General features: G+C 45.3%; 1 protein-coding gene and 1 pseudogene across 2 annotated transcripts in view; one reads left to right on the top strand and one right to left on the bottom strand.

Annotated features, from left to right (window-relative positions):
* The window catches only part of ITGBL1 (integrin subunit beta like 1), an 821,186-nt gene that overhangs the window by 380,634 nt on the left and 414,657 nt on the right, over positions 1-25,895 (bottom strand). For both annotated transcript variants that reach the window (XM_063953248.1, XM_063953247.1), the window contains exon 6: positions 1,749-1,889. In XM_063953248.1, coding sequence (XP_063809318.1) covers positions 1,749-1,889 — 141 coding nt within the window. The remainder of the gene's footprint in view (positions 1-1,748; positions 1,890-25,895) is intronic.
* LOC135051768 (5S ribosomal RNA) lies at positions 18,012-18,130 on the top strand (annotated as a pseudogene).

Genomic DNA, 25,895 nt, shown 5'->3' with positions numbered 1-25,895 from the left:
AGCCTGCTCGGCGATCGCTGCATCAGGCATGTGAGATCGGGGTGCCAGACATTAGGGGGTGCCTGTGCGCACCAGGCACCCCCCCTGCGCACACCTATGAACTCAGGGCTGTAGAGTTGTTCAGGTTGGTTTAATATTTATTGAGAACATGGTAAAGGATGACCCAGTGGACCAAATAACGTTCAACGACAGTAGTCCAATGTCTGTTCTCTGTGCACAAGGAAATTCGCAAACTTGAACTGCCAGATGAGGAAAAGTTTGCTATGATGTCCTGCTCTGTGGAGTTCTTACCTTTGCCATGCACTTTGAATTAATGCATGCATATCATGATGCTGAAATACATACTACCAGCCTCTGCTACAATCTGTGGATGATCTTTTCTCTTGGAGTTTCATAGTGACATCACCTTAGACACCGTGGCTTGTGGAATATTACAAAGTTGATCTGTCTTGATTTCTGAAACTCTTGCCAAATGGACCTCAAACATTGTATCTCTTTCCAAGTTGCTGCTTTTACAGCCATAAAAGAACACCAGTGAAGACCTGCATTTTATACATGACACTGACTTTGCTGGGGTGGTGTTTGCTTAATAAACACTTGCAGAGACCAGGCTCCACATCCAGTGTGTTTAGTATCTCAAACTTAACCTTCCATTTTGTTGTCCCATACCTGCTGTACATGGAGTCCAGTTAATAATATACAATGAGAATTGCATTCAACAAACAGGCAAAAAAAAAACCTGTAAGACTGATTAGGGACAATTCTCTAAAGTATGGATACCAGCGCTGGTAATAGACACTGCATTATTTCCAATGTGCCAGCTGCAAAAACAGAAGTGGTTCATGCCACATAATACTGTCATCACTGGCTGCAGTTTTATTGCTATATATGTCTGTCCTTTTTACTGCAGATTGCAAAAATAAATGAATCATGTGTATAAGGCATTTGTTAAATATTAATGTCACATTACCCGACTCAAATTATCGACTTGTTTTGCATGTACAAGTATTCAAAGCATTTTATGCTCACAAGGTTTTAAACATCTGAAGAGATTTTGAATACCCATTAAAAAGTGTAATAAATTATAGCCCTTTTATAATGGACTCTTGTAATTACTTTCTATGGCTCTGCTGATGTGATGTGACAGCATGAGTCTTAGGCTTGCTGTCCAATGACATCAGCAACATAACACAAAGTAATTACCACCCTGTTGCCAGTTTCCTGACATTAATTTCCACCAATGTCTTGTCTTACTTGAGCCCTCTACCAGCTGATACACGCACGTATGTGTTTTTAAACCAAACATCTTCCAAGACCACAATATAAAAAAAACCATGGTTTAAACCAGGGGGTCTTCAACCCGCAGCCCTCCAGCTGCTGGAACTACACATCCCAGCATGCCCTGCCACAGTTTTGCTATTAAGGCATGCTAAAACTGAGCTGTGCATGCTGGGATGTTTAGTTCCACAACAGCTGGAGGGCCACAGGTTGAAGACCCATGGTTTGGACGGTATACGTTCAGGATCCTGACTGTCAGGATCCTGGCAGCCGTAATACCAACACCGGAATCCCGACTGCCGGGATTTCTTACTGAATACGTTTTAACAGCAATAATAGCAAGTACTGTATAGAATAAATTTTAACAGCATATATTTATTTATGCACTGCATGTTCAGATATTGGATTCATTTCCGGTTGTATGTTTTGTGTAAAATATTTTATTGTTATTGTCACAAAATTTTCCTTACCTGAGCAGAAGTCATCGGAATATCTGTCATAAACTGATTTACAGTTCCTTTCATCACACTCACAGGTGTCGCCATGTATATCTCCCCAGTCACCAGTTGGGTCTACATCATGGCAGGTACATTCACCACAAATACACGTTCCTAGATAAAAATTGGAATTACAGGGATTTTATTTGCTAGAAATTGTAACAAGTAGCACGCAGAAACCATAAACTATGTCTGTACTGTCGGAAGTTTCCACTGTAAACATTACGGATTCTGTTTTGCAATCTGCCAGTAAGCACAAAATTCCTTGTGCAAAACAGGATTATATGTGTCGCTTTCTCTGAGAATTTGCTGAGATAAGATGGATAGGCATGAAGTGACATAACTAAGCAGTAATACCAGTGGAAGTGATAACTGAGCTGAATCATACAATATAAAAAATGTTTTGTGAAGGAACTAAACTTTAAGATATCCTTAACACTAAATGTATCTTGAATTGAATAAGCTCCCATAAAAACATTAGATAGACAATTCATATACATTTCTTATTTTAATGAGATTGGAATGTTTTACTGCATATTGAACACGAGACTCACAAGAAGCCAAATCAAGGATTTACCGTACAACAATTCACACTTTATTATAGAGGTTGAGTATCCCATATCCAAATATTCCGAAATACAGAATATTCCGAAATACAGAATTTTTTGAGTGAGAGTGAGATAGTGAAACCTTTGTTTTCTGATGGCTCAATGTACACAAACTTTGTTTAATACACAAAATGATTAGAAGCATTGTATTAAATGACCTTCAGGCTGCGTGTATATGGTGTATATGAAACATAAATGCATCCTGTGCTTAGACTTGGGTCCCATCGCCAAGATATCTCATTATGGTATGCAATTATTCCAAAATACGGAAAAATCCGATATCCAAAATACTTCTGATCCCAAGCATTTTGGATAAGGGATACTCAACCTGTATCATTATTTGGCAACACTGTAACTTAAAAAATAGTCTGCATGTGATGGCACAGTTGGTCTAGTTTGAAAGTAAATGCTGCAAAATTACAAAAAATTATTATTTTTATATATATATATATATATATATATATATCTCCTATATATTAGCCCTGTGACTCTGTGGCTGCATTTCTAACGCTGGGTGGAGTCACAGACCCTGCCCTATCTGTGTCAGCACACCACATGACACACCATAGCAGAAGGGACCACCAGGCAGACACACCATTCTCACTGACGGCCCACACTGGCAGGTAAGCAAAGAGACCCACACACCCTCACCACCCCTCCCCTGCAAACACTCACCACCACCTACTACACCCACCTTACCCACCACGGCGCCACACACACACGCTACCAAGTCCGGCGCTAGCCCCCCCCCCCTACCATCTATTACAGTGCAGCTGCGCCGTCGAAATACATCACGCCCGCACACATCACTCCACACACTGGACTTATGGAGCCCGACCACACCGCACAGCCAGGCTCCCTCACTTCCACCGCCCTTCAGCAGCCCCGTCACCCACAGCTCACGGAGGTGCCGTACAGGAGCCGCGCCGTCGAAATACATCACGGCCGCACACGTCGCTCCACACACTGCACTTACGGAGCACGACCACACCGCACAGCCAGGCTCCCTCACTTCCACCGCCCTTCAGCAGCCCCGTCACCCAGAGCTCACCGAGGTGCCGTACAGGACCGCACAGAGCGCTCACAGAGGGCCCGTACAGGACTGCACAGAGCGCTCACCCTGTCTCACGGAGGCGCCACACACCGCAGCGCAAGCCTCCCTCACTACCAAGCCAGCGGCACCTCCGTCACCCGCAGCGATCTCCCTGCTACCTGCGCCTCCCGCCCCGCTCTGCCTGCGGCCGCCATCTGCCACTCCACCATCACCCAGCACTAATCCACCCCTGCACCCCCACCCCCAACCACCTGTAGCGCACCCCCTCCCCCCACCTTCGGAGTAAGCCTGATACTGTTGGGGGGGGGGGGTTATAACTTCATGCCTGTTATTGTGCTGGAAGGGGGGGAAGTGGAATGCTTTCACACACCACAATCCACCCTCCCCATCCACCCCCCGCCCCCACCACCATCAGCCACACAACAGTATATCTGCTCTATATAGGAGCCAGCACACCCCCCCCCTCCACCCCCACCTCCCCTCCCTCCCTCCCTTCCCCACCTTGGAAGTAAGGCTGATATTGGTGGGGGGGGGGTTATAACTTTATGCCTGTTACTGTGCTGGAAGGGGGGGAAGTGGCATGCTTCCACCAACCACAATCCACCCTCCCCATCCACCCCCCGCCCCCACCACCATCAGCCACACAACAGTATATCTGCTCTATATAGGAGCCAGCACCCCCCCCCCCCTCCCTTCCCCGCCTTGGAAGTAAGGTTGATATTGGTGGGGGGGGGTTTATAACTTTATGCCTGTTATTGTGCTGGAAGGGGGGGAAGTGGAATGCTTTCACCCACCACAATCCACCCTCCCCATCCACCCCCCGCCCCCACCACCATCAGCCACACAACAGTACATCTGCTCTATATAGGAGCCAGCACCCCCCCCCCCCCCTTCCCCACCTTGGAAGTAAGCCTGATATTGGTGGGGGGGGGGAGTAACTTGATCGCTGCTATTGTGCTGGAAGGGGGGGGAAATGCTTTCTAAAGGGGGGAAGATTACTCATATTGGGGGAGCGGGATGCCTTATATTATGGGGGGGGGGCTGGCTATCTATTACTGTGTGCCTTTTGCCAGGGTGGGGGTGCACCAGGATACTTCTGCCATCCCTGACACATTGACAACACTGCCAACAGCCCACTGTCCCCCACCCACACAGCTGCCGGTCACGGTTATGTGCACGTGCACAGGGTCACGACATTGTGCTGATGGAACCTCCCGGTACAGTGTGTAAATCAGTTCCCTCTACCATACACTTTGTGCTGGGGTAGTGGGGAGCCCTGGAACCTTAACTGTGGACCCCGCCATTACATCACTCTGTGTCCGCACCACACCTGCTAACCAACACATGCTGTCGAGTTTACCGGGGCGTATCCCCTTACGACGGAGTGAAGAGCGCCCGCAGGGCGCGATGAATCACCTAGTATATATATATATATATATATATATATATACACAGGGCCGTAACTACGTGTGTGCCAGGTGTACCTGGCACACACCGCAGTCGTCCTGAGGACGCAACTGGCCACATTGTAATGAGTCAAACTGACTCATTACAAGCTGCCTTTGTGTGCGCGCTGCCACTGTGAATGCTGGGATGCGCTTCCCTCATCCCAGCATTCACAGCGGCAGCGGCCAGCCAATGTGGAAGGAGAGGGACAGCTGCAGCAGCACCGCCACCAATTACAGTGCGCTGCTGCAGCTCCTGAGTCCCCCTCCCTCCTCTTCCCCTGCCCGGGTTCTGCCAGCAGCTGAGCAGCTGCACCGAGGAGCCTGACTGCCTGAGCCAGCGGGGAGAGAGTAAGTATCATCTATTCTTTCTATCTCTCTGTCTGTCTGTCTGTCTATCTATTCTATCTGTCGGAATGTTTAAAAAAGGGGACTCTGTCCGCCGTAATGTGTAAAAAGGGTACGCTGTCTGCCGTAATGTGTTAAAAGGGGATGCTGTCTGCCATAATGTGTAAAAAGGGGACTCTACCTGCCGTAATGTGTAAAAAGGGGGCTCTACCTGGTGTAGTGGCGGTACTGTGCTGCGTAATTTGTATTGGTATTATTTTGTGGCCACACCCCTTCCCCATGAAGCCACGTCCCTATGTTTTTGACGTGCGCCCCCGACGCGCACTGCCCCTATTTTACATAAGGGGGTGCCAGTGGCGCACGCAGGAGGGGTTTCCGAGTACCTGGAAACCCCCCCTGATGAGCCAACATGTACATTTTTGAGACGGAGACAGCAGTGTCTCCATCTCAGTAAAATCCGCGATCACGATCGCGTACGCGACTGCGATGCGGGAGCCGCTGCAGCAGAGAGCTACGTAGCTCTCTGTAGAGTGTCCCGGGCGAGCTGCTGGCTGTGCATGTTCAGACAAGGCAGATCCCTCCGTCCAGACAGTGCCAGCAGTCTGCTTCCGCCTCCCAGCCCCTGATGGAAGGTACAGTACTGCACAGCATATTTAAATAAGTAGTGTATACACTATACAGCATGGGAAGATTGTGTGAATGTATATATGTATGTGTGGTTCTGTGTGTGCTTGTGTATGTATGTTTGCATGTATATATGTGTGTCTGTATGAATGAATGTATGTGCAATATATGTATATATATATATACACACAAATGTGTGTGTGTGTATATATATATATATATATATATATATATATATATGCATGTGTGTATGTGTATGTGTATATATATATATATATATATATATATATACAGAAAAAGCAAAAAACTGTGGCACTCAGGGACTGGTAAATGTCAATGTATTAGTCAAAGGATTACACCCATATATATATATGTACTTACACATACACATGGAAACCCCGCCGACTAAATCCTGCGTTTGCCTCTGGGGTGGGGGTGCTTATGCTGTTTCTTGCACACAGCGCTAAAATGTCTAGTTATGGCACTGTATATATATATATATATATATATATATACATACATACATACATACATACATACATACATTTCATCCTCTCATTTTATATCTGTTATGGAGACAATAAAGAATTGGATCCGAGTGATAAACAGGCATCATCCCATAAATAATTCATTCAGACTCCAAAAACATGGCCGCCGTAAGGACTGTGGTTTCTGACCTAACATAAAATGGCCGCCGTTGAACCAGGCTGCAGTGTAGAGAGGATATCAACAACAAAGCCGGGTACTCACTTCCGCCACACAGGACTAACGCATGCGCAGTACGACGCGCCGGATACCGGACGTGGGGCGGATATGACGTCACGCAGAGCCCGGACAGGAAGTCCGCGGCTCTGCGCGTCTTTTATGATTTACAGATGATATCTTTGTACATTTTGCTCTGTCTTTTCATGTTTTAAGGTGCTTACTAATACAACTACATGTACATGTCACCTAATATATGTTTTGGTAACATCTAATCACTGGTGCTAATTGATCACATGAAGTGATGTGCACATCACTTCCCTTTTAGTTTGGGTATATATACATGGTCTGTCTCTAGTCTCAAATCACCCCTTGATGAAGTCAGGATAGGACGAAACGCGTTGGATGCTGTTTTTTGATCTAACCTCACCACAAAGTTAAGCTACTTTATTCCTCTTTTATATCCTCATGAACGCTATTTTATTCCTTTGTGTTTCTTATACTTTCAAGTATTTTTTATCCTTTGTGTTAAATGACACTCGAAAGCTTTGAGGGAATTTATGTTTTTATGCTCCTTTTTTTGATTTTTTTATGAGTCCTATATGTTTTTATATTAGCTTGTATGCTTTTATAACCAGTTTTGTATAGTGCTTTCCATTGCAATAAATTTGTACACACCTTTTTATACTATTATCCTGCTTTTAGCATTATTTGGCACCATTGGTCGCTCTTTACTACCTCATCCTTTGTCAACGCAACTACTCTCGTAGGTAATTGTACCAGTACCTACATTTATTTGAGGTAACGAGCTGACACCCTGGTAGATTGTAGGGAGTGCCAATTCATCAGGCGGGCTTTTCATTTTTTGCAGTGTTCCCTTACTAGTGTTAACATTTAAGATAGTGCATCTGTGGCGCTGATACCTTTCCTAGTACACATTCGCTTTTTGGTATTACTGCTTTCAGCTGCCTGGAGGAGGCCAGTATCATACACAGCATGTTTGGAACAAAGGAACGCACCAACAACAGGAGTCATTTATGTAAAAAAAATTTTAATGAAACCACCACTCCGGAGATTGAACATAACAGCAACAATCTCGATGACATGTTTTGGAGTGTAGAAAGACTCCTGGCAAAGGAAGTCAAAGCATGGTGGGACATTAGGGGCCTTGAGCACTATGTCAGTGTTAATAGGATCCCCAGAGGACTCAGGATATCGAAACAGCCTACCTTCGGCCTGGACAATCAGGATTTTATGAAGGAGTGGGACAATGTCACGTCTGGCAGGGTTTGAGGATCCGGCAGCTGAGATTTGCCCGAGGAGGTAGCAGGCTGTGAATGAACCAGATGAGGGGGCTGGATATAGTTCCTTCGCATGGGACACGGAGCAATGAAGAACGTAGGCGGGGTTTGAGAGTCAATGGAAAGTATTTATTATGTACAGGGCTGAGGTAGGGAACTGAGGCTGAAGCACAATAGTTAAAGACATGGCTGGAGGTGAAGAACTGCGGACTGTGATTTGAAAGACGAGACTGTAGCTGATGAACTGTGGAACTGTGGATGGTAGTTGAAAACGTGGCTGGAGACAAGGACTGTGGACTGTGGTTTGGAAAACGAGGCTTGAAGATAATAATCTGCAGGCTGTGGTCAGTGGTACAAAGGCGTGGCTGGTGAAGGAGATCTGTGGAGTGTGGCTTGAAAGACGAGGCAGAAGACCCGGGGCCGACTGTGCCCAAAGAGTCTTACTGGACCGGGTTTTCCAGGAGCGCTTCCACAGGCAGTAGCAGGCAAGAAATGGCAGGGCTGCAGCAGCAACAGAGAACCGACCAAGCAGGATCAGGAGGAACCAAGATACAGCAGGAATCCTGGGAGCACAGGCTAAAGCACCTACAACAGGGTTGTAACTTGAAGCACTGGCATCCCTGTCCTAAACCAGCCCCCTTTTATAGGGAGAGCTTCCCCTGGATTGGCTGGAAGAAACAGGAAACAGGACCTATGCTTAAAATTTGGTCTCCAACATGGCGGCGACCAGTAATGCAGACCTTTTTGCAAAGCCACATTGCTCACTGCCCCTGGTCTCCAAGCAACGGTTCAGCAAGAGCGACCCGCTGTAGCGGCGTCCCGCCGCCACGAGCGGACCCCCTCACCTCCGCTACTGCTGCCCACGGATCCGGCGCAGCAGCCCACCTCCGCCGCTGCCCGCACAACGCCAAGGAAGCCAGCCCCACGGCCCCAGCGTACCGGTAAGACTCCGGACGCTGACAGTACCCCCCCTTTTGCGGGTGGACTCCGGATACCTATGTGGTTTAGTTGGAAACTTGGCATGAAATGTCCGAAGAAGTCTTGGAGCATGGACATCCTCTGCATCTACCCAAGATCTCTCCTCTGGCCCATACCCTTTCCAATCAACAAGGTACTGGATGCGACCATAACGTCTGCGAGAATCGAGGATCTTGTGAATCTCAAATTCATCTCCATGTGCTGATTGGATCTTGGGTGATTTAGGCAGAGCGGCTCTGAACCGATTAAGTACCAGTGGTTTTAAGAGAGAAATATGAAATGCATTAGAAATTCTTAACTGCGGAGGTAATTTCACTTTATAAGCCACAGGATTCAACACTCTTTCGATTGGGTAAGGCCCAATAAATCTGGGAGCAAACTTTTTTGTAGGAACCTTTAATCTTAGGTTACGTGTGGAAACCCAAACCCGATCTCCTACCTTAAGGCTTGGTACAGCTTTTCGTTTCAGATCTGCATAGGTCTTATATCTCTTGGATGTCTTGAGCAAAGTCTTGTGAACTTGTTTCCAGGCTTCAGTAAATTGACGAAGTGTTGACTCTGCGGCCGGAACCTCGAGCGTAGGCAGAAGTTGGAAGTCAGGAACTCTTGGATGGTAACCATAATTAATGAAGAATGGAGAAGATTTTGTGGCAGAGTGATAAAGATTGTTATGGGCAAATTCTGCGAACGGGAGGAAGTCCAGCCAGTCGTCCTGTGAGGAGGACATGAATAAACGCAGAAAAGTCTCCAGATCCTGGTTCACTCTCTCTGTTTGACCATCCGTTTGAGGATGATATCCTGAGGAGAAGTTTAATTTCACGCCAAGAGCAGAACATAGGGATCTCCAAAACCTGGCCACAAATTGAGGACCTCTATCAGACACGATCTCCTGGGGTAGACCATGGAGTCGAAAGATCTCTGCTATAAACAATTTTGCCAACTGGGATGCAGATGGAAGATTAGCCAGAGGAACAAAGTGTGCCATTTTAGAGAATCGGTCAACTATGACCCATACGGTGTTCCGCCCACCAGACATAGGTAAATCTGTAATAAAGTCCATAGAAATATGCGTCCATGGTCTTAGTGGTACCGGCAAAGGATGGAGTAACCCGGCTGGTGGACCTTTGGGACTTTTATGCTGGGCACATTTTGGACAGGCAGCTACGAATTCCTGAACATCAGTCCTGAGATGAGGCCACCAGTAGGAGCATTGAATGAATTTAAGTGTCTTATGACCGCCCGCATGGCCCATGAAGGAGGAGGAGTGAGCCCATGTAAGAAGTTTTTTGCGAAGATTTGGTGCAACGAAGATCTTCCCTGGAGGAGGAAGTGGAGAGGTATTAGTTGCAGAAAAAGAGGTGGATTCCAGGATAAATTGCTCTTTTGAACGTTCAGAGGGTTCTTCTGAACTTAGGGAGCGAGATAATGCATCTGCCTTTTTGTTGAGGGAACCTGGTCTGTAACTGAGTTTCAAATTAAAACGGGTAAAGAAGAGTGCCCATCTTGCTTGGCGTGGGTTGAGACATCGGGCTGACTGTAGATACAGGAGGTTCTTGTGATCCGTGGTCACCGAAATTGGATGCTGAGCTCCCTCCAACAAATACCTCCACTCCTCAAAGGCCAACTTATTTGCCAGTAATTCCTGTTCCCCAATAGCGTAATTCTGTTCAGCGGGGGAGAATCTTCGCGAGAAGAATGCTCAAGGATGGACCTTCTTGTCCTCGAAAAGCTGGGATAATACTGCTCCTACTCCTACAGTAGAGGCATCAACCTCCACCAAGAACGGACGGCTGAGATCGGGTTGTCGAAGAACTGGAGCAGTCGTGAAGGCCTCTTTTAAAGATGAAAAAAGCTTCCAAAGCCTCCGGAGCCTACTTGGCAGGATCAGCTCCCTTCCTAGTTAATGCGGTTATAGGAGCTATGACAGAAGAATAATTTTGAATGAATCTTCGGTAGAAGTTAGCAAACCCCAGGAAACGTTGAATTCCTTTAAGGGTAGCTGGAAGTGCCCAATCCTGAATCGCCTGGACTTTAGCGGGGTCCATCTGTAACCTCTGCCCTGAAAAAATGTAACCAAGGAATGGAATCGTGGGTACTTCAAAGGTGCACTTCTCTAACTTACAGAATAACTGATTCCTTCGTAAACAAGTTAACACTTCTTTGACTTGTTCCCGGTGGGTCTTCAGATCCCTAGAAAAAATGAGGATGTCATCCAGATACACTATCAAGCAGTCATAGAGGAGATCTCTGAAGATTTCGTTAACGAACTCTTGAAAGACGGCTGGGGCGTTGCATAGGCCAAAAGGCATTACCAGGTATTCGTAATGGCCGTCGCGGGTATTAAATGCCGTCTTCCATTCGTCCCCTGGGCGAATACGTATAAGATTGTAGGCCCCCCGTAAGTCCAACTTAGTAAATACAGTAGCTCCTTTAACACGGTCGAACAGTTCTGGAATCAGAGGTAACGGATATCTGTTCTTAATTGTTATGTCATTGAGACCTCTATAGTCAATACAGGGCCGCAACCCCCCATCCTTCTTTTTGACGAAGAAAAACCCTGCTCCAGCCGGAGATGTAGAAGACCTGATGAACCCTTTCTCCAAGTTCTCCCGTATATACTCCGACATGGCCTGTGTCTCGGGAAGTGAGAGAGGGTAAATTCGACCTCGGGGAGGAGTCTTACCGGGTACTAGCTCAATGGGACAATCCCAAGTACGATGCGGGGGCAAGGTGTCCGCCCCATGCTTACTGAAAACATCTTGAAAAGATTGGTACTCCACAGGAAGGCTGGAAGGGTTGGAAGAACAGAGAGGTCTAACTGAAGGTAAACAGTTCTGAAAGCAGTCTTGTCCCCAAGAGAGAACTTCCATAGTTTGCCAATCTATGTGGGGATTGTGTCTGATTAACCATGGAAACCCTATGATTAGTTCATGAGAGGCTTTAGGAATTACAAGGAAAGAGATTTTTTATGAATGGAGAACTCCGACCTTCAGCTTGAGAGAAATAGTACGAAAGGATATAATACCCTCTGGGATATAACTTCCATCCACTGCGGTAACAGAAATGGTACGATCCAAAGGAACCATTTGTATTCCAGATCGTTTGACCAGAGCTGACGTAATGAAGCTTTCGGCGGCTCCGGAGTCGAGTAGTGCAGGGATGAGAAGAGAAGAAGAAGGGAGCTCCAATTGGGTTAACAGGATAGACTCTTTCTTGGTATGTAATTCTGAGAATTCTCCTAGCTTGACCTCTCCAGCACAAACTAGGAGCGGGCGTTTCCCGGATGTAGACTGCAAGTTTTAACAAAGTGATCAGATGCACCACAATACAGGCAGAGGTTCCCTTGTCGCCGTCTCTGACGTTCTTCATTGGAGAGGTGGGAGCGATTAATCTGCATGGGTTCTTCCACAGTTGGTGATGATGGTGTTGGTGGAAGAACAACTCTAGGCTTAGGGCGATCTGACCGCAACCTCTCCATACAGCGTTCTCTGTACCTCAGATCTAATTTATTGCATAAAGAAATTAGTTTATCCAACTTATCAGGTACATCCTGAGTTGCGAGGTCATCTTTGATCTTTTCGTAGAGACCGCTCCAGAAAGCTGCAATGAGAGCCTCCTCGTTCCAGTTCAGTTCTGAGGAAAGGGTGCAAAACTGGATCACGTACTGACTGACCGTACGCGTGCCCTGACGCAGGCGCAGGATCTCCAATGAGGCGGCAGAAGTCCTGCCCGGTTCGTCGAAGATTCTTCGAAAGGTGGCCATGAATTCTGGATAGTTAGATAAGATGGGATCCATCCTCTCCCACAAAGGTGAAGCCCATTCCAACGCTTGCCCAGTAAGTAAAGAAATTATATAGGCTACTTTGGTTCATGCTGATGGGAAGTTGGCCGACTGTAGTTCGAACTGGATTTTGCACTGGTTAAGAAACCCGCGGCATTGTTTTGGATTCCCATCAAATTTACTGGGAGGTGGCAAATGCAAACGTGGAAGTGGTACTGGTATAGGAGGAAGCAGGACCGGAGGTGCCAATGTGGGAGCAGCTGTAGATACTTGAGGTGCCGTCATGGCAACACAGAGAGAATCGAGACATTCGCACATACTCTGCATGAACTGCACGATTTGAGATTGTGTGGCCTCCTGCTTACTTAAGCGAGACCAGATATCTGCAGTTGAATCCCCTCCTGAGGCCTGATCACCCGTCAAATCCATTGGGCCAGTGCTTACTGTCACGTCTGGCAGGGTTTGAGGATCCGGCAGCTGAGATTTGCCCGAGGAGGTAGCAGGCTGTGAATGAACCAGATGAGGGGGCTGGATATAGTTCCTTCGCATGGGACACGGAGCAATGAAGAACGTAGGCGGGGTTTGAGAGTCAATGGAAAGTATTTATTATGTACAGGGCTGAGGTAGGGAACTGAGGCTGAAGCACAATGGTTAAAGACGTGGCTGGAGGTGAAGAACTGCGGACTGTGATTTGAAAGACGAGACTGTAGATGATGAACTGTGGAACTGTGGATGGTAGTTGAAAACATGGCTGGAGACAAGGACTGTGGACTGTGGTTTGGAAAACGAGGCTTGAAGATAATAATCTGCAGGCTGTGGTCAGTGGTACAAAGGCGTGGCTGGTGAAGGAGATCTGTGGAGTGTGGCTTAAAAGACGAGGCAGAAGACCCGGGGCCGACTGTGCCCAAAGAGTCTTACTGGACCGGGTTTTCCAGGAGCGCTTCCACAGGCAGTAGCAGGCAAGAAACGGCAGGGCTGCAGCAGCAACAGAGAACCGACCAAGCAGGATCAGGAGGAACCAAGATACAGCAGGAATCCTGGGAGCACAGGCTAAAGCACCTACAACAGGGTTGTAACTTGAAGCACTGGTATCCCTGTCCTAAACCAGCCCCCTTTTATAGGGAGAGCTTCGCCTGGATTGGCTGGAAGAAACAGGAAACAGGAACTATGCTTAAAACTTGGTCTCCAACATGGCGGCGCCCAGTAATGCAGACCTTTTTGCAAAGCCACATTGCTCACTGCCCCTGGTCTCCAAGCAACGGTTCAGCAAGAGCGACCCGCTGTAGCGGCATCCCGCCGCCACGAGCGGACCCCCTCACCTCCGCTACTGCTGCCCACGGATCCGGCGCAGCAGCCCACCTCCGCCGCTGCCCGCACAACGCCAAGGAAGCCAGCCCCGCGGCCCCAGCGTACCGGTAAAACTCCGGAAGCTGACAGGACAACACATTACACAACTGTTCCATTAACCTCATAAAGCTGTTAATAGCAGAAAAGAAACGTATCATCTCAGACCTGGAAATAGAGATCAAGGAGGCTGAGAGTAAAATGGAGGCGCATAAGGACAAAAAGGATTTTAGAATTACTGAAAAGGTTCTAAATAAAAAACTGGAACGTAGAGAGGAGGAGGTGATCTAGAATAAGGAAAGGAAATTCACTAGAGACAGACAGGATTATGAGAACAATATGGTGAAAAACTGGAGTAGGTTCAACAGAGGAGAACGACAGGAGCCAAAAGGAAATTTGTGGGCGGAGAAACGCGTCAGGTGACTCATTTGCAAGTGAACCGCAAGTGGAACGCAGATCCGGAAGCCGGAAGCCCGAAAACCGGAAGCCGCAGCACGCGGCATACACTGGCGTTTCCACCATCCCACAGCTGCCGTGGTTACACACGATCCCGTGGATACAGCTACAACCCCTCCATCCCCTGCATCAGACATCAGGACCCCGGTCTTTGTCAACCAGGCAGGAGGAACAACTAGGAGGACACACGGGCATCTGTATTACAGGAGCGCTCCTGAGATTCATATATGGGTGAAATATCCCTAACAACTTCATAACCAATAACACCCTTCTCTAAAGTGGTGTATGTACACTCTAAATCTTGTGATCATTCCAGCTTGAATCAGTGTTAAGCTGGTGTTTGAGCCAATGTTTACATGTGCGCATGAAATCAAACTAATTTAGCTGAAGGAGAACTATCCTGCTATTCATCAATTACATAGGTGCATGCAACTAAACTCTCTTTATGCTCTAATCTTTGCACAACTAACAGTCTTTGCTTGGGACTAAAAATAATTTCAACTCTATACATATGTGCATGAAATCTGGCTCTATCTGTTGGAGGAGAATTACCACTTTTTAGATTAGGTGCATGTGGTCAAGTGATTTTTTTGAAGGAGTAATTCACCAATTAATCATTAGCCTGTGTGGATTCTTAACATCATGCGGGATTAATACTTATTACTTGTTGGTCTTATGGTAAATATACCAATTTTGTTTTATTGTGTGTATTTTAAGATTTTACATCTAATTAGCAATAAATTTATAATTTGTATCAAAACAGCAGTCGGTTTTTCTATTTATCTGTGCGCCTTTACCTATTTTTTCTTGGTTGCATATTGCATATTGGGTGGATCCCCAGGTCCACATTGGGAAGGCAGCCGATTATAGGTTGTCCTCTCTCTTTTTTAAGAGATTAAGTACATATTAATCAGCGCCAGACACTTTGGTTTTGTTGTTTCAAATAGGGATTATTGGCAGTCCATCCCCAGGAAACAGAGAAACCCCCAGACTAGTACAAGGGGAAAGCAGGTGAACCCTATCAGAACCACCAACAGATTCTCAACATTACAGAAATTGGACTCCAACATAGAGGAGTCTTTTTTATCACCAAGTACAACTCAGCACCTCTGAGGTACGGCAAGGGCAACCGAAAAATGGAGAACCACCAATACATCTCCACGGAAAAGAAGGTTCGAAGAAGAAGAGGATGCCGTGGGGGTAGGAGGGAAAAACCTGTTCAAAAGACGAAATCTACAGTAGAACCCCCAACATCAAAAGGTATCTACAACCTCTCCAGCCACGTACTGACAAATCATGAAACCACTCTGCTAAATAAAGGCCTATCATTCGCACCCACTAAGGGAATGAACAAGTTTGATGTTTTTATAGACCTAAATAAATTCATACGGAAAATCACCCTCAAACGTCACTTCCTCAAGAAGGAAGATGCGGTCATACAGAATTATGAACAATCATAATCTGGCTTAAAGCCCACTTCCAAATTTTACCCCCTTGAATCTAAGGGACACAATGTGGGCCTGTTCTATGATCTAGTAAAGAAGGATCTCTGTGATGCTACCATCACACCAATTAAGGAAAGAAACCTCACGAATAGAGAAACAGAAGCAATCAAAAGACTTCAGGAAAACAAGAATATAGTTATAAAAGCGGCTGATAAAGGGGGGGGGGGGGGGTAATTATGGATAGAGAAGCCTATACCGTAGAAGCTAATAGATTACTGGGTGATAAATCCTCATACGTTCCATTACCTAATGACCCTAAGTAGACCTTTGTAGAAGAACTAAGGTCAATGCTTTTAAAAGGTTTTAGACGTGAAATAATCACTAAAGAGGAATTCCAGTATCTTTTAAATTCCAACCCCACCACCCCCATTTTTTATTTTCTCCCTAAAATACATAAATCTCTGGAAAATCCCCCGGGAAGACCCATAGTGGCAGGGATTGATTCCCTGACCTCACATCTCTCAGAGTACGTAGACCTATTTCTAAAAAAATATGTGATGGAACTGCCAGCTTATCTAAAGGATACTACAACAGTTCTTAATCTGATGGAAACTTTTCAGTGAAAAGACACATATAGATGGGTCACAATAGACGTGCAATCTTTGTACACTTGCATAGAACATGACAAGGGGATTGAGGCCTGCAACGATTTCCTTAGTAAGGACCATCTAATTACAGAGGATCACAGAATTTTTTAGTGCGAAATCATGAACTTCATTTTAAAACACAATTATTTTAAGTTTTTAGATGGGTTTTATCTCCAGATCTGTGGAACAGCGATGGGGACTATTTTCGCACCCAGCTTCGCGAACCTTTTTATGGGACAATGGGAGAATAAGTATATTTTTAAAAATAATCCGTACCAACACAACATTATTTTTTACAAACGTTACATTGACGATATTTTAATTGTGTGGGAAGGAGACCAACAGACTTTTAAAGAATTTTTAACACACATTTTGAAAAACAACATGAATCTCAGCTTCACAGCCGTAGAAGATACCGAAAGAATTGAATTCCTGGACCTGGTCCTGACACACTCAGGTAATGAAATCATCATGAGCAATTTCATCAAGAAGGTAGACATGAACAGCTACGTGCACTACAGGAGCAATCACCGACAACAGTGGAAAGACAACATTCCGCTCTCCCAGTTCAATAGAATAGCACGCAACTGCAGGAACAGTGAAGAAAGGGATCAGCAATTGGAGGTATACAAGGAAAGATTCAGGGAAAAGGGATACCCTGCACAACTCCTGGAAGGAGCTACGGCTAGAACCAAAGATCTGGAAAGAGGAGAACTCCTAAAGTATAAATCCAAGGAAAATAAGGAAGATACTGTCAAATTCATCACGACATATAGCAGGCATGAGAATTTCATTAAGCAAACACTTAAGAAACATTGGCACATTTTACTAATGGACCCCGTTTTGAAGGATTACCTCACCAAGGAACCCAAATTAGTGTTCCGAAAATCACAAAGCCTGAAGGACCTTGTGGCACCTAGCATGCTAAGAAATCCTGAAGCAAGGAACACCATGCCAAAATGTGTGGGCAGTTTTAAATGTGGCAAATGTAACATTTGTAAGTACCTTCACCAGAATAGAAAATCTTTCCAAAATACCACTACCAAGAAAGAATACCGGATTAAACAGTTTATAAACTGTAATACATCATCAGTAATCTATCTTCTGGAATGTCCATGTGGTCTGAAATACATTGGCAAAACTAAAAGAGCCCTGAAACTTCGCATCCAAGAACACATTAGGAATATAAAGAATAAAGTCCTCACACATGTAGTATCGAGACATTTCCACCAATGCCATAATTCGGATCCTGAGGCATTAACCTATAAAGGTATCGAACTGGTATCCTTGGGAGAAAGAGGAGGAGATCTTTCCAACCTCCTCTCTAGGAGGGAGATGTTCTGGATATACGAATTGAACACCCTCCACCCGGATGGCTTCAATGAAGGATACGAGATAGCACCCTTCTTGTAACGTAAGCCATTCCCCACTTTACTTATCCTCCTTATCCTTTTCCCTTGTTCCCCCTTTTGTCTTTAGTCTAAGGTGGACCTTTTGCCTCATCACTACAGCCATACCACACTGGACATGCCCAATTCCGGCCGATCTTGGAAGCAAAGCAGTGTTGGGCCTGGCCAGTACCTGGATGGGTGATCTCCAGGGGAGACCAGGTGCTGTAAAAGATTTCACAGGAAACCTGAATTCTAGGGATACTTCACTTCAAGCTTTTGTATTACTCTGTACTGCCACTCTGATCCTTTTGTAGGAAGTATCTACCCCTATTTTGGTCCTTGATCTAACTAAAGTGTTCTCTAACAAATAAAGAAGAAACAAGATACCGGTATCAACCCGTTGTATACACTGAGGCCTCTCCTCATGATTCCACACTACTATTACAATCATACCGGCCTGGAGACGCCCAATGCCGTCTGATCTTGGAAGCTAAGCAAGGCTGGGCCCGGCTAGTACAAGGATGGAAGACTGGGTGTTGTAAATGCAAGGTGGAAGGCTCTGAATTGTGTATACATATTGGGGGTCATTCCGAGTTGTTCGCTCGCAAGCTGCTTTTAGCAGCTTTGCACACGCTAAGCCGCCGCCTACTGGGAGTGAATCTTAGCTTATCAAAATTGCGAACGAAAGATTAGCAGAATTGCGAATAGACACTTCTTAGCAGTTTCTGAGTAGCTCCACACTTACTCGGCATCTGCGATCAGTTCAGTCAGTTTCGTTCCTGGTTTGACGTCACAAACACACCCAGCGTTCGCCCAGACACTCCTCCGTTTCTCCAGCCACTCCCGCGTTTTTCCCAGAAACGGTAGCATTTTTTCACACACTCCCATAAAACGGCTAGTTTCCGCCCAGAAATACCCACTTCCTGTCAATCACACTACAATCACCAGAACGAAGAAAAAACCTCGTAATGCCGTGAGTAAAATTCCTAACTGCATAGCAAATTTACTTGGCGCAGTCGCACTGCGGACATTGCGCATGCGCATTAGCGACTAATCGCTCCGTTGCGAGAAAAAAATAACGAGCGAACAATTCGGAATGACCCCATTATTTTATAAATGATGTTTTATGACATTCCTTATATCATTAATATCTTTTATTTACTTTTTATTCGTATGAACCAATTTGCACCTTATTTGTGCACCCTCAAGGATCTGACCCTTAATTGTGGACTCTGGTCCCAGATGTCCGCTATTTTATTCTGCCTTTCTCACCTTTTTTGACTTAGGTATACTTTGATAATCTACCTGAGCAGTATACTCTTCATATACATGGGATTATCTCCTTCCCACTCACTACTCTTTCATATCGTTTTTTCTGTGTGTTTTCTCAATAACTCCATCGTTTGTGTATATTCTATAATGTAGATCTCAAGTCCCATATAATATAATATATATTAACATTTAAATAACTACACCCTTGTACAGTGGACCTTTAAATTGCACTGATCTAATCCCTTCTTTCATCCTCTCATTTTATATCTGATATGGATACAATAAAGAATTGGATCCGAGTGATAAACAGGCATCATCCCATAAATAATTCATTCAGACTCCAAAAACATGTCCGCCGTAAGGACTGTGGTTTCTGACCTAACATAAAATGGCCGCCGTTGAACCAGGCTGCAGTGTAGAGAGGATATCAACAACAAAGCAGCGTACTCACTTCCGCCACACAGGACTAACGCATGCGCAGTACGACGCACCGGATACCGGACGTGGGGCGGATATGACGTCACGCAGAGCCCGGACAGGAAGTCCGCGGCTCTGCGCGTCTTTTATGATTTACAGATGATATCTTTGTACATTTTGCTCTGTCTTTTCATGTTTTAAGGTGCTTACTAATACAACTACATGTACATGTCACCTAATATATGTTTTGGTAACATCTAATCACTGGTGCTAATTGATCACAGGAAGTGATGTGCACATCACTTCCCTTTTAGTTTGGGTATTTATACATGGTCTGTCTCTATTCTCAAATCACCCCTTGATGAAGTCCAGATAAGACGAAACGCGTTGGGTGCTGCTTTTTGATCTAACCTCACCACAAAGTTAAGCTACTTTATTCCTCTTTTTTATCCTTATGAACGCTATTTTATTCCTTTGTGTTTCTTATACTTTCAAGTATTTTTTATCCTTTGTGTTAAATGATACTCGAAAGCTTTGAGGGAATTTATGTTTTTATGCTCCTTTTTTTGATTTTTTATGAGTCCTATATGTTTTTATATTAGCTTGTATGTTTTTATAACCAGTTTTGTATAGTGCTTTCCATTGCAATAAATTTGTACACACCTTTTTTTATATATATACACATACATACAGTACACATATATATATATATATATATATACACATACAATAAGACCCTTTCGTGAGAGAATATCCAATCATTGTTCTACCATCAGATTGGCACTCAAATCAGGTGGCTCGGATAAACCTGTGGCACGACACTTTGTACAACACCAACATCAATTATCTTCTCTACGATATATGCTGATTGACAGAATACCACCATTGCAGAGGGGCGGTGATCGGGCGAAAATTATTCTACGCAGAGAAGCCTACTGGATACATAAACTGGACACTGTGTGGCCTAGGGGCCTTAATGATTCAATACATTGAAGTATTTTTCTATGAGGTGTCCCAACCACAATCTATCCAGGATGTGTACTACATGAGTCATTTTTGGTATTTTTCTATTTTTTATTATTTATTATTTTTTATTATTTTTTCAATATACACAATGTGTAAAGCGATCGGTGGCCTGATACTGCATATGGTCCATAGTTGCTGTTAGTAAAAGTATGTATCACGAGTGTGTAGATCCAAGACTGTACCATTTTACATCAAGCTCTGTTTAGTATTTGTAGCTGGCATGCTCCCAGGCTTATATATATATATATATATATATACGTATGTTTATGGGCGTTTATGCACAAATATATGTACACTATGTAGGTGTAGTTCTCTATTTGATTAATGCTCTGTTTGTTCACCAACTATTGGTACATTTTGTCTATATTTATACATCTTGATGATGCGTGATAGAAGTGTTTTTATCAGGGTTGATTGTTTATATTTATTGTTGCTTGGCAACTAATTTACTGATACTCTAGACGGCGAGCCATGTGGGGACATATTTCCTTCATGGACGCGCTGTACTCACCGCGCTGCCAGTCACTGCGCTGCCAGTCACCTCACTCTATTCACTTCCGCCGGCATCTGGAAGACTGATGAGGCGTGGTGAGCGGCGCGGGTGCGTTCCAAAGGTTGTTAGTTCACTTCCGCTTCCTTCGGCGTGCGGTCCAGTGATAGGATGCGCAAGTGATGTGTTTAATGCAGCTGATGCTGGTTAAGAGTATGCAATGTTGGTAAAACCTGGTAGCACGTTGGTATGATTTTTACATCCATGCTACAATCTAGATTTGATGAATTTACAAATGGACTGGTGAGTGCACTCCTAAACTGGGAAAATATATATATATATACATTAGAGATGAGCGGGTTCGGATTTACTCGGTTCTTAACGCCAGAATTATCGCAAGTTCTTTTTTTCTGGAGTTTTGTTATTGGCTAACCAAAACACGTGACGTCCGTGAGCCAATAAGGATATTCGGGTAAATCCAAGTAAAACCGAATCCGCTCATCTCTAATATATATATATATATATATATATATATATACTTAAGCATAGATGCTGGTACTCTCTTGCTGTGAGAAATATACCTTACCCTGGTGCCCTCCCTGGTCGATAAACCCCCAATCTATCAAGCATTCACAAGGTGGAACCCACGGGTCTTGATCAAAAATAATGAAGGACTTACAGAGTCAGCTCAGTTAAACGTTTCGGTTTAACACCTTTAACTCGTGGAGTTCTTGAAAAAGGTGTTAAACTGAAACGTTGAACTGAGCTGACTCTGTAAATCATTCATTCTTTTTGATCAAGACCCGTGAGTGCCACCTTGTGAATGCTGGATATATATATATATATATATATATATATATATATATATTGCTTGTGAATCCAGCACTCAATAGCTCCTATTTATGTTCGAGGTGGAACAGGATTTATTTTTCTCAAACCCTGAGATTTCCAGTAAGATTATGTTCTTTGTGAGATACATAGATGATTTGTTTTTGATCTGGCATGGTTCAGAGTCTGAATTACAGGAAGTCATCTCTACGGTGAATGACTTGGATACTAATATTAAATTTACAGCAACTATTAGCAAGGAAAGGGTTAATTATTTGGATGTGGAAATTACATTACTAGAGCGGGAGGTGCACACAGTTTGTTTAAGAAACCCACAGATAAAAATAGGATTTTGATACCTACCTGTAAATCCTTTTCTCCTAGTCCGTAGAGGATGCTGGGGACGACATCAAGACCATGGGGTATAGACGGAATCCGCAGGAGACATGGGCACTCTAAAGACTTTTCATTGGGTGTGAACTGGCTTCTCCCTCTATGCCCCTCCTCCAGACCTCAGTTGTAGGAACTGTGCCCAGGGAGACTGGCATTTCGAGGAAAATAATTATTTAACTAGTGGTGAGATATCTACCAACTCACACCCTCAACCATGCCGCACACATGGCATTCAACATAACACACGGCAACAGGAATGAACCAATTGCAGCAACATGCTGCTGAAACTAGGATAACACAACTTGTGTAACTGTAATAACTAAACTGCAGGTAAAATACGCACTGGGACGGGTGCCCAGCATCCTCTACGGACTAGGAGAAAAGCATTTACTGGTAGGTATCAAAATCCTATTTTCTCATACGTCCTAGAGGATGCTGGGGATGACATCAAGACCATGGGGTCTATACCAAAGCTCCAGTACGGGAGGGAGGGTGCGGATGACCCTGCAGCACCGATTGACCAAACTTTAGGTCCTCATCGGCCAAGGTGTCAAACTTGTAGAACTTAGTAAATGTGTTTGACCCTGACCAAGTAGCTGCTGGGCAAAGTTGTAATGCCGAGACCCCCCGGGCAGCCGCCCATGATGAGCTCACCTTCCTAGTGGAGTGGGCCTTTACCGACGTCGGTAACGGCAATCCAGCCGTAGTATGAGCTTGCTGAATCATATTACTAATCCAACGTGCAATAGTCTGCTTGGAAGCAGGACAGCCAATCTTGTTGTGAGCATACAGGACAAACAGAGCCTCTGTTTTCCGTATATGAGCCGTTCTAGCAACATAAATTTTTAAAGCTCTGACAACATCTAGAGATTTTGAATCAGCGAATGTGACAGTAACTACTGGCACTACAATAGGTTGGTTTATGTGGAAAGATGAATCCACCTTCGGAAGAAAATGTTGACAAGTTCTCAACTCTGCCCTATCTTCATGGAAGATCAGGTAAGGGCTCTTGTGAGACAAGGCCCCCAATTCAGACACCCGCCTTGTGGTTGCCAAAGCCAAAAGCATCACCACTTTCCAAGTGAGAAACTTCAACTCTATCTTTTGTAGAGGCTCAAACCAATCCAATTGAAGGAACTGCAATACCACGTTAAGGTCCCATGGTGCCACTGGAGGCACGAATGGAGGCTGGATGTGCAGAACCCCTTTCACGCAGGTCTGAACCTCTGGAAGAGAGGCCAATTGTTTTTGGAAGAACACTGACAAGGCCGAAGTCTGGACCTTGATTGATCCCAATCGGAGGCCCGTCTCCACACCATCCTGCAAAAAATGGAGAAAACGTCCTAAGTGAAACTCTTCCGTAGGAGCTTTCTTGGATTCACACCAAAACACATATTTTCTCCAAATACGGTGGTAATGTTTCGACGTTACTCCCTTTCTGGCCTGAATAAGGGTGGGGATGACTTCCTTGGGAATACCCTTCCTGGCTAGGATACGGCGCTCAACAGCCATGCAGTCAAACGTAGCCGCGGTAAGTCTTGGTACACCACGGCCCCTGCTGCAGCAGGTCCTCTCGAGGAGGAAGAGGCCGAGGATCTTCTATGAGCAACTGTTGAAGATCTGGGTACCAAGCCCTCCTTGGCCTGTCTGGGGCAATGAAGATTGCTCAAACCTTTGTTTTCCTTATGATCCTGAGTACTTTTGGGATCAGCGGAAGTGGAGGGAAGACATACACTGACGGAAAAACCCACTGGGTCACCAGTGCATCCACTGCTACTGCTTGAGGGTCTCTCGTCTGAGGGTCTGAAGCTTCTTGTTGAGACGAGACGCCATCATGTCTATTTGAGGAACTCCCCAAAGACTTGTCACCTCTGCGAAGACTTCTTGGTGGAGGCCCCACTCTCCTGGATGGAGATCGTGTCTGCTGAGGAAGTCTGCTTCCCAGTTGTCTACTCCCGGAATGAATATTGCCGACAGAGCTTGCAGATGTTTTTCTGCCCAGCGGAGGATTTTTGTCGCCTCTGCCATTGCCGCTCTGCTTTTCGTTCCGCCCTGCCTGTTTATGTATGTGACTGCTGTTACATTGTCCGTCTGGATCTGCACTGGACGGTCTTGAAGAAGATGTACCGCTTGTTGAAGGCCATTGTAAATGGCTCTTAGCTCCAGAACGTTTATGTGAAGGCAGGCTTCCTGATGTGACCAACGTCCCTGGAAGTTTTCTCCCTGAGAGACTGCTCCCCAGCCTCAGAGACTTGCATCCATGGTTACCAGGACCCAGTCCTGAATCCCGAACCTGCGTCCCTCTAGCAGGTGAGAGCTGTGCAACCACCACAGGAGCGAAATCCTGGTTCTTGACGACAGGATTATCTTTCTGTGCATGTGTAGGTGTGACCCCGACCACTTGTCCAACAGGTCCCACTGGAATACTCTGGCATGGAACCTGCCAAATTGTATGGCCTCGTAGGCCGCCACCATCTTCCCCAACAACTGAATGCACTGATGGACCGACACACTTGATGGTTTCAATATCTGTTTTACCATTTTCTGGATATCCAGAGCCTTTTCCAGCGGAAGAAATACCCTCTGAACTACTGTGTCCAGAATCATCCCGAGGAAAGACAACCTTGTCGTCGGTTCCAATTGTGACTTTGGGTAATTTATGATCCACCCGTGTTGTTTGAGTATTGACAGAGAGAGTGATATGTTTTGTAACAACTGCTCCCTGGATCTCGCCTTTATCAGGAGATCGTCCAGATAAGGAATTATATTGACTCCTTTCTGACGAAGAAGGACAATCATCTCCACCATCACCTTGGTGAATACCCTCGGCGCCGTGGAGAGACCGAAAGGCAATGTCTGGAATTGGTAAGGGCAATCCTGAACCGCGAATCTCAGATAAGCCTGGTGAGGAGGATAAATGGGAACATGCAGGTAAGTATCCTTTATGTCCACCGACACCATGTAGTCCCCCTCCTCTAGACTGGCAATCACCGCCCGAAGTGATTCCATCTTGAACTTGAACCTTCTCAAGTAGCAATTCAGATCTTTTAGATTTAGGATCGGTCTGACCGAGCCATCCGGCTTCGGAACTACAAAGAGGCTTGAATAAAAGCCCTCCCCTTGTTGTGACAACGGTACCAGGACTATGACCTGGTCTTGACATAATTTTTGGATTGCCGCTGTTACTGCGGCCTCCCGCAAGGGCGTTCCAGCGTCATGCTGAGGATTTGGCAAAAGCAGGGGTAGACTTCTGCTCTTGGGAACCTGGAGCCGCTGTGGGCTTTTTTCCCCTTCCCCTTCCCCTACCTGCAAAGAAGGGGGAACCTCTTGCCTTTTTGTATTTATTGGGCCAAAAGGACAGCATTTGCGGGTGATAGGTCTTTTTTGCCGGTGCAGGCGCAGAGGGCAAAGACGTTGACTTACCTGCGGTAGCCGCCGAGACTAACGCATCCAGGCCATCGCCAAATAAGGCCTCACCTTTATATGAGAGCGCCTCCATGTTTCTTTTGGAATCTGCATCCGCGTTCCACTGACGAAATCAACAACGCCCGCCTAGCCGATACTGCCATG

This window comes from Pseudophryne corroboree, chromosome 2 (genome assembly GCF_028390025.1).
Source record: "Pseudophryne corroboree isolate aPseCor3 chromosome 2, aPseCor3.hap2, whole genome shotgun sequence".
In the NCBI taxonomy this organism is placed as follows: Eukaryota; Metazoa; Chordata; class Amphibia; order Anura; family Myobatrachidae; genus Pseudophryne; species Pseudophryne corroboree.
This window is presented reverse-complemented; position numbering and strand designations above follow the sequence as displayed.